At 35.8% G+C, this 10234-nt stretch overlaps 1 protein-coding gene across 1 annotated transcript; it reads right to left on the bottom strand.

The window, feature by feature from the left end:
• Positions 1-5707: 5707 nt before the first annotated feature.
• On the bottom strand, positions 5708-9277 carry LOC127429568 (mRNA decay activator protein ZFP36L1-like). Its single transcript, XM_051678688.1, has 2 exons — positions 9146-9277; positions 5708-8397 (listed from the first exon to the last, which is right to left on the bottom strand). Exons 1-2 carry the CDS (start codon positions 9197-9199, stop codon positions 7258-7260), a joined length of 1194 nt encoding a protein of 397 aa, XP_051534648.1. The 5' UTR covers positions 9200-9277; the 3' UTR covers positions 5708-7257.
• Between the last annotated feature and the right edge of the window lie 957 nt (positions 9278-10234).

Below are 10234 nucleotides of genomic sequence, written 5' to 3'. Positions count from 1 at the left end.
TTCTTTGTTGCCATGGTTTGTTTTATGATTGTGCCATTCTGTTATAACCTACAGTTGAATATGAATCCCATACGAAATAAAAGAAATGTGTTTTGCCTGCTCACTCATGTTTTCTTTAAAAATGGTACATATATTACCAATTCTCCAAGGGTATGCAAACGTTTGAGCATAACTGTATATATATATATATATATATATATATATATATATATATATATATATATATAAAGGTTTGCAGATTGCCCCCATTAACTTCCATTGTAAGTGCCTCAGTGTAACCCAATTTTTTATTTTTTTATTTTTTATTTTTTGAGAAAAGGAGAAGTTGACATTTAGTTTTGTGGTAATCAACATTATGCCACAAATTCTGTCAATTGAGCTTAACTTTTATTAAGCTGGAATTTTCCTTTAAAGGAATAGTTTTGTATAAACTTTTATAAAAAAAAATAAAATTCTGACCTGAAAGTGAAAATCTTGACATCCTCTCTAGCTCTACTTGGAACGTTCAATCAGAAAATAGTGATATAGAGTTAGATCTTTCAAAAAATCTCTTAATGCAGTTCACAAAACTGGTCTGAATAATTTGTTCACAAATTTGACTCAAACTGATCACAGCAGTTAACAGCTCACTGGAGGGGAATATTATCAGTGAATAACAACTATAAATTACAATCTATTTGTCACACAAAGCTTTTGTATGGCTTTGGAAAATTTGGAATACTGCACATGAGTTTTATGGACCTCTTTTATGATACTTTAACGATGCTTTTACATACTTTTTGAAGCTTGAAAGCTTCAGTCATTGTAATTCCATGGAAAAGAGCGACCAGCACAGTTTCAGAATTTTCATTATTTACAGTGAACCTTCCTTTAAAGGGACAGTTCCCCCAAAAATGAAAATCCTGTAATCATTTAGTCACCCTCATGTTGTTCCGGGGGGAACGGTGACTGATCCTCCTTTGTGTACAACAAAAGAAAGAAATTAATATTGGTTTAGAACAACATGTGAGTGAGAAAATTATTTTCTTTATTTTTGGGTGAACTATCCCTATAAGAAAATGTAGAAAGCTTTTAAAGTAACAATCTGGACATTGACACATACAAAAAGTTATTTTTGCCCTTTTACTGTTGTATGTACATTTGCATCTACATTATCAAAGACAATGTAATAAACTTATGCATCTGAAAGACCAACATTCATTTTCTGAGAGTGAGTTTGTTTTCACATGCAAGCAACAAGTACACATTTCGAAAAACATGTTTTCCCACAGTTGATCAGGAACAAAATTGTGCAATTTTCAAGTCATTTTTCAAAGCCTCTGGCATTGGGACAAATCCACACATGCAGTCAAATTGGAATGGAAGCTTTCAAAACAAGCAGAGGTTAGAGGAGCTGTCCTCTGCTGGCTGCTTTTTCTTCTAAAGTGCTTTCGTCAGCAGGGGGGAGAGGGCTGTTGGTTCTGAAACACATGTGGGATGTGGAGCTGTGACTGGATTACAAAGACTACCATTCAGCCCAGAGAGGCACTGAAAACAGCAGCAGTCTCCCTTTGCTCTCCACCCATCTGTGGCCTTATTTTTTCTAACTCTACCACCTCGCACAAAACACATAAAACCTCAAAGACTACAGAAACAGGCTTTGTTTCAGCTCCTTTACTCAAAAGAAAGGAACCAAGGTCCAAAACTTATGCAGATTTTTTTTCTTTTATATTTATATGCATTTAATGTAATTTATTGCATTTTATAGCTCTAAAAATAGTATATTAATAAATGCAAAAATACTTTTTTTTGCTGTGGTCAAAATGACCACAAAGAGTCACATTAGTAAAAAGTCTGTGGTAAAACAAAGATTAAAAGCTTTAATAATATCTGTCAAATAGGTTTTCTTTAGGTCAGATGAACATATTAAGGGAATTTGAAGGGCAACTAAAAGTTTATTTTTAAATTAGACTACTGTTAATTTTATTATAACTCACTGGAGTCTTGGAAAACCCAAATATGAGGACAGTAAAGTCAATCTCATCAAACAGAAAATGAGGGTTATCTCAATGAAAATGAATTATCACTGTAGCTAGACACAGATAATTTAGAAACGTGTCTGTTATTATATAAATGGTGCATTCCATTTGTTTTAAGTTTAAGAACTGACCTCCCAAAAACCTTAGGAAACATCATTTGGAAACATCCATGGAAACATCCAGTTCATTCAGTAGAGTTACTCAATCGGACTTGTTCCCTTAAGAGGGAACAATTTTTTTCAAATTTACAACTGTTTTGCAAGTCCTTGAACATATTCATAAATAGTTTTCATTAATAGTAGCATGATGAAAAATGTATTTCCCCTAGCTCTCTTACATCGATAGCTGAAATAAATGGTGAGTTTCCAGAAACAACAAAAAGTGAAAAATGTATATTCACCCTTGTTGTTTAAAACAACACCCTGATATATATATATATATATATATATATATATATATATATATATATATATATATATTTTTTTTTTTTCCTGAGTGATCTATTCTGAAATTATAATGGGAAATGATACGATTACCATATTGTCTCACTTTCTTGGCCTTGTATCTACAATTATGCCTCTGATTTTCTATACCTCAACATGGTTGTTGAAAAGAATAAGGTTCAACCATTACAAAACAAGAACATCAATAACTGTGCCCTGAACAACCTGAACAATAACTGAGCTAATGAGAACATATTGCAGTGTCTGCATTGTGTGTCTGCTTAGAACTGCCACGGTAAAGAGGCTACACTTCCTTTTTTGAGACTGGTAGTCCATATGGGAGGAAATGAAGCAAGCAGGAAAAGGGAAGTGAAACTTGCCAATTGTGACATCAATGCAAGCCTGAGCTGTCTTTTTTTTTTTATTTATTTTTTTACTTTTATTTCCTTGCCATAAGGTCCCACATTCATTTCTGAATTTTGTGCACTGTTGGGTTCAAGTCATCCTACATACACATTAACTGTCAAGGTGGTCATGCTTTACAATAGGACCCGGAAATACCTTATACTGTAGCACAGAAAGAGTCTGACCACAGACAAAAGCAGTGTTACTGTATTGGATAGCAGTCATTTTTAAAAGTCTATGCCTACTTTGGGGCAAAACAGAGGGTAAATGTTTTAATAATATCTGTCAAATGGGCTTTGATTAGGTCAGGGGAACATATTAAAACAATTTGAAAGGGAAATAAGGGAAAATATTATTATTTTACACATAAGACAGTACAAAATCTTAACGATAATGATGTAGAATTAACTTATAGCACAGTAGAAATCTGTAGACATCTCCCTATCATCTTAAAGGCACCATCATTCATCTCACAATGGGGAATGCCCATTTTTAATCTGTTCCCACACTGTAATGTCACAACAGTGGTACAAATTCAATATAAGTGATATATTATAAAAAACATTTATATCTACAAAGCTAATTGCTTTTCTTTTAAAACTAACAAACACCTAAAACAATTACTTTATGTTTGTTAATTCAATTGATGAGCCTCACTATTCACTTATCATCTGTGGGGAAAAACAAGCAATGCTGTTTCAACTGTAAACTATCATAAACTATGCAAGACTACAGTATATGACAGTGTACTATGTTAAAAGCTATTTACTGATTATGATTAGCAATTTCATAATAAATAAGAATGTTGAGTTTCATGTGGCCTACCACAAGGCCTAGTATTATGGGCTCTACTTGAATGACTTTACTGACCTCTGGTGGTATCTTTGTGGTAAAGAAGAATTATTAAAAACTAAGTTTTTACGGTCAGATTACTACTTATGTGTGTATTTATATGGACCAAGGGGCACAATTAGGGAAACTGGGGCTAATTGACACACATTTTTTACTTCAATTAATATTTCTAAAGGTGGATTATATTGTTGGGTACAACAACGGGGCTAAAGGCACACCTTAAGGAAAATTACCTTTTTTTCTGGTCACAAAGTGTATCAAAATTCAAGAAATATCTTATATTGAATATTGATGGAGTAACATAATTTGTGTCAAAAGAAATAACAAGGTTGTTTTGAATTAAATAAATAGTTGGTGAGACGGCCTTTTACCCCACACCTAGGGTAAAAGTCTCTCTCATTTGGGGTAAAGGGCCCCTAGGTAGGTTTCATTGATAGTGTAGATATCGGGGAAAAAGTTATAGGGAACAATTTGTTAACTTCTGCAAATACTTATGAGACAGCCAGATGCTTTTTTGAGTAACAAATTAAGATAATGCTTATTCAAAATATCCACTGCAGAAAAAGGTGCATCATTTCTTATTCATTTCAATCACATTTGGCATTTCATAACATCTCAAGTATTCTATGAACAAATTAATCTCTACTATGATTGGATCAGTCAATGTGAGCCCACTTTGAACATTCTTCTTAACAAATGTATTCACCCCACTTAAGAAAAAAACAAAGTGTTTCATAGGGGACTTTAGCCCTGCAAAAAGGGGGGCTTTTTATCCCAAATAACATCCTTAAACTTATTGGACCGTTATTGAAAAAAACCTTTCGATTTAATCACCTTGAACAAAATTGAAAATGACAAATAAGTATTTTGTCTCAAAATAAATGTATAAAAATAAATGTCTTTCTGTCATTGCTTAAGAAAAAAATATAAGTTAATTTAACAAACACATACAGTCTATAGAGGGGCATGATGTCACAGCACAATGGGAGACTGACTTGAGAAGAATACTTTTTTTGAAATATTAAATATTATCGTCATTTAGAAAAAGCCATCTTCAATTAAACATCCATATTTACAATTAATTATATGCTATTTAAAATAATGTTATTTCAATTTCCCTTGTTTTTATATATATATATATATAAAGCAAATACTTTTGAAACTATGTGTATTAGTCTGGCCCCATTCAATTCCATTGCAAGCAACTTAATGTAACCACAGTTTTCCTCATATAGTTGACCCTTGTCTAACTGTGGTTTTAAATGGTGCTGAAATGACTTGTTGCTCCACTCTGAAGTTACATATGTACTTTCTGTTAGGTTTCCCCACTTTTCCATTTATGTTCAATATATGAGGGTCCTGTTGGAATTATAAAGAGTTGTAACTGAATCCCACTAAAGCTTTTGACAGGTAAGTAACAAGAAACTTGATTCTGTTCACCATTCACTTGTCAGCAAAGACAATGCTTTGGGGAGGCGTCCTTTGAGAGAGGCGAACCAGGGAAAGGGTTAAAACGGTCTTACTGTTCTCTATTGTGCATAGGGAAGATTCCCCCACATCGCCTAGTGAGTTTTTACAAAGCCAGGCACATTCTCACACAGGGCCCGGATCATATGGAATCCCGAGCAGATGGCCACATTCACTGGGACTGTGGGTCAAACATATGCTCTCCAGGCTCTTGTGTAGAATGGAATCTGTGAGCAGAAAGGAAAAGGGAGCTGGGGGTGGGGACTGAACCTGGCTACTGTAAGACAATGAGAGAAAAAAAAAAAAAAAAAAAAACACTTTAAAGTTTATAAAGGAATTCTGCTAAACATAAATCTGTTTTAAGACTTTGTTAATTTTATAAAAAATAAAATCTGATATTATCATAGTTTTGTGATGCTGTCGGTTAAACAAGAGAACACAGTAAAACAGAGTTTTATTGAGATAAAAGCCATTTTATCTTCAGCAAATAAGACAATAACTAAATATTCATCATTAGCAACCAGTTAACATAGGGAGGGGTGGACAAATGGGGCATAAACCAAATTAAACAAAGGGTTTCTCATTTCCATACTAGATGTGATCTGCTCACAGCTCCCCCACAATAACCGAAGTACGAACAAACTCACAGCCACATGTGACTCTGATAAGGTGTAATTGTACTAAAACGCCATCAATTCTCAATTTAAAATGCAATTCTATGGATAAATTAAGCTTTTTATTTTGAAAACATTGAAGTTAACAGCAATGCAAATAAAATTAAGAGAATTTTGAAGTCAAATACAATGTTTCTATGCCTGTAGACTTAATTTTTTTTATTTTTTAGAAATAGGGTGATTTCAGAATGGCCTGCCATTTCTACTGTATAAAGATGAAAATCGTAGTAGTAGTAAAACATTAAGTTTGCTTTCATTAAACAGCAGACGTCATCTATTAAACTTACTTTCTTTGCTAGAATATGGCACGTGTTTTGGAAGTCCGCTAGTTATTTTGAAATCATAATTAAACCCATAATAGAAGAAAAGAAAAAAATAGAACCACAAAGATGTTCATTAACAAGGTTTAATTTCAATACAAAATGAGAGGGGCAGCAGGGAGGAGAAAAATCAATATATTAAACTTGATACAAATGTTATCAAAAACACGTTCTCTATAAATACATTAAAATAAGTTAAAAAAAAAAAAAAAGAGAAAAAAAAAAGAAAAAAAGAACTTAAGTTACTTGAAACTCTCCATCATGTAACACAAACCCAACAGGGGCATTGCAGACAATTAGATGCAAAAAGGGACCCATCAGAACGAACTATAAAAAAAGGACTAAACAAAAAAACAAGGCCACTAATGTCTCATTTAGTAATAATCAGATTTGCCTAAACTTACAACAAACCTCAACAGCTATACCAAAACTACGCAACATCATCAGAAGGCAACTTATTCCAAATAGAGCTCCAACTGTGCACTTCCAGAGGCATGCTTAGAAATATTCAAACTTAAGGCAAGTAAGTCTGGGAACAAACCAAACACTGACCTCAAAAGTAGCAAGAACATCTCAAAATGATAATGCTGACTAACATCACTTAAACTCAGTTCTAACAACATCCAGAAATGATCTGCATACAATAATAGTATACAAACCATGAAAATGTTTGGTCTCTGGGTAGAAGGAATACTGGCTCTCTCAAATATTAAAAAACCTTTTTAAGACTGGGTCATATACTCTTTTTGGCTATTTTGGTACAATAATATTTTGCAATTAGCAGATTGCTAAATGCATCTTAAAAGTTTTACCATCTGCATCTTTTACTCAAAACGTCTCTGTGACAGTACCTTTCCAGGTTACCGTTTTCTTTTCTGCAGAAGTCAACAAAAAAATAAAACTTGGTGATCGGTTCACTTAAAAGCACAATCAAACCCCACTTAAAGAATCATTCAAAATTCAGTACTCTCAAATAGCATGTCTCACTCTGAGCTTAACTAAAATGTCAAGTATTGGTCACATAATACAGTAGGTATACCACAGTATACAGTTCAGTCCCCATGAGGAGCAACAAAGTCTACAGGAAGAAGCTTGTGCCCGAGTTGCTGCCCTCACTGTAGATGCCATCATCAGGTACTGAAAGCTGGCTGAAGATGGGGAGCCTTCGCCCACAGGCTTCAAGTCCATTGGAACATTCAAAACCACTCATACTACTGGATGAGCTGCAGCTGCCACCCTCATGGTCTGAGAGAGAGGTGTGGGATAGACTCCTGAGGCCTAGAGAAGCCCCACCAGTGGGGCTCTGCCTCAGGCAGCCCTCAGCCTGGGAGGGAACGAGCTGGGTGGGTGACAAAGTGGGAGTCAGTCCGGAGTGAGAGTACCCAGAATCTGGTGAGGGCAAAAACTGAGGATGGAGCTCCCGAGCCTGGTCCAGAAGAGTGCTTGGATCAATGTCTGGGAAGGCCAGGGAGAGAAGGTCAGAAATGGCTGTGGAGGTTGGAGTTGAAGCAGAAGGAGCACAGAGGAACGAGGAAGCAGAAAGAGGGGCTTCTAGAGACTGTAGAGTTGTAGGAAACCCAGAGAAGCTGAAGCTCTGTTTGAGGAGCGGAGGTCGCTGGACAGTTGGATTGGAGGTCTGGGGTCGGGCATGTGCGAGATCATCTTCAGTGTTGTGCACAAAGTGGCAGCGGATGCCGTAGGGGCAGAAGCCAATGGAGTGGAAAGTGCGGCAGGGCTCAGTCTTATATTTGGGGTGGCGGTTAAGGTCTCGCAGCTCTTCGGGCCCATGGGCAAACTGACACTTACCACCATATTTGCACACCCCTCTTTCGGCAAATGTGCGGCATAACTCTGTTTTGTAGCGAGATGAAGTGGCTGAAATGGAAGATGTAGAGCCAGAAAGAGACCCAGTACCGGACTGGACTGAAGGATGCTTAAAATGATTGGGTTCCGCAGATGACCAGCCCAGACTTCCAGTGTTTTCCTCCACCATGCTAACAGAGCGCTCGGACCAGAAGGGCATCTTGCACCACTTTGAATGAGATGATACTTTCTGGAGCCCCAAGTAGCTTGAGTTCATGTAGCCACTATCAATGCTGTCTAGAGAAAGTCCTGAACCAGTGGAGGAAAGTGTGCAGGGACTGTCAGGCTTTCTATTTCCAACAGCTGCATGTGCAGAGGTCTTCGTTGGCTCTCGGAGATCAAGATTTAAAAGGTGCTGTAAAAGGAGGGAGAAATGCCATTACATTTCAGAATAAGGAACAGGTCTGGCTGTTTTAAATTACTTTAAACATTAAAAGTACTTGTAATATTGCAGCTTTATTCCAAATAATCACTGGAAAGCAATCACGTGAATTCCTCTGGTGCAATTAATGCAATTTAGGTTTGAATTTTAAAATTTTAAATATTTTAACTGGGTTCTTAGATGTAAATTAGCACTTTCAGAAAACGTTAGAGTGAATTCCAAAAGAAACGCGGTTTGCAACATTAGGTTTTTTTCCCCTCCGACTCCAACAGCTTGTTTACATTTGAAAAGCAAACGAACTTAAAATATTTGGGCTTTTAATAACAACCTTGATCTAAGTATTTAGCACGTGCATACCGTTTTCCTCCTAGTTGCATACATGGAAAACCCAGCACAATACAAAGAACATCTTATTGATTTTAAAAAGGCGCTCACTCATGGGCCACGTTCCCACTCTGAAAAGTTGCTAGCAGGATTTCTTGTGACTCGATTGGTTAAATTTTACTACACATACATCACTTTCATCGTGCATTATTATGAGTTTTCTGCTAAATGCATTGTGCTAAGCAGCTTTTATCCACAAATATCTATAATTCAACATAATCAGTGGCTTATAGCTGTATGGTTGGAATCATAATTGTGAATCAATGATATCTCGCTACGTAATATATCCCAAAACCAAACATACTGTCATCATTTATTAATTTAGCATTGCGTTTACCTTGCACAGCACATCATCCAGGTCAATAAACTTGTTCGGTGCGTAGGACGGCATAGTCCTGCTCGACTAACTAGCGATTACACTGTGATCCCACGCAACTCTTTAGTTTTAGTGTGAACTCCACACTGTCTGCAGCAACACGTGTTTTTAACCATGCACTGTACGGGCGGCCACACCTCCGCATTGTCACTTTGCTCCACCCACTCTTCCTTCTCATTTCACTAGCCTGTGTTCTACAGTGCATCACTACTTTAAACTGTGCAAAGACCGCGCTTGAAACTGTATGTGCTTCTGTTTTGAGTGGTGCTAGTTGTTACACGAGGAAGTTGTCAAAAAAAGTTATAGTATCTAAAAAGTTTTAAGTGAAAAGTCAATTGCACAAATGCTTGTTTTCTCTTGCAGTGATTCTGTGTGTTGGTTTCTTATTATTCTTTGGTGTGAATTTTATCCTCCAAACTAAAATTTCAGTAACCCATTTTTGTAACAGCTCCTGGGTAAACAAGTGAAATAAAACTACAGGGATAGATTAGGGCAAGGGTCAACTATATTAGGTCATATAAAATAATTGTCACATTTTTATGGGGTAGGTTGTCAGGTGTGTTTTAATTTCTGCACTTTTATACAATTATCATTAATGTTATTTAATCATGTTATTTATTATTATGAACATTTTCTAGTTTTTCAAGTTTTATGGATTATTTTGTGCTTCATAATTGTTTTAAAGTTTATAAATTGAGCTAAAAACTGTTAAACGGACAAAAATATGCTACTTAACTGCAGGTCCCTTTTTGTGACAACATACCCCGTACTGGGAATTGTTTTCACAAAAAGTCAATGTGTGGTATGCAAACTACATCTTTTTTCCTATGCAATAACAGTGAAAGTTGCTTGTTTTTTTTATTTTTTTGTAGCCATGACCTATGAAATTAATTTTCTAAAATAAATCTACTCAAACATTCACTGGATTAAACATTGTGACATCTAGCCCTGGTCTCCCCTATACAGTACAACTAGCTATATGAAGTGTAACTTTAAGGGCGATCAAAAAGATAGGATGCTTCAGAATATATACATACATAAATGTACTGT

This window comes from Myxocyprinus asiaticus, chromosome 39 (genome assembly GCF_019703515.2).
Source record: "Myxocyprinus asiaticus isolate MX2 ecotype Aquarium Trade chromosome 39, UBuf_Myxa_2, whole genome shotgun sequence".
Taxonomy (NCBI): domain Eukaryota; kingdom Metazoa; phylum Chordata; class Actinopteri; order Cypriniformes; family Catostomidae; genus Myxocyprinus; species Myxocyprinus asiaticus.
This window is presented reverse-complemented; position numbering and strand designations above follow the sequence as displayed.

Excerpts from the sequence above, each read along its gene's own strand:
- LOC127429568 (XM_051678688.1), bottom strand. The coding sequence starts at position 9,199 with ATGCCGTCCTACGCACCGAACAAGTTTATTGACCTGGATGATGTGCTG. Across the intron at positions 8,398-9,145 it reads TGGATGATGTGCTGTGCAAG|CACCTTTTAAATCTTGATCT; the intron begins GTAAACGCAATG and ends CTCCTTTTACAG.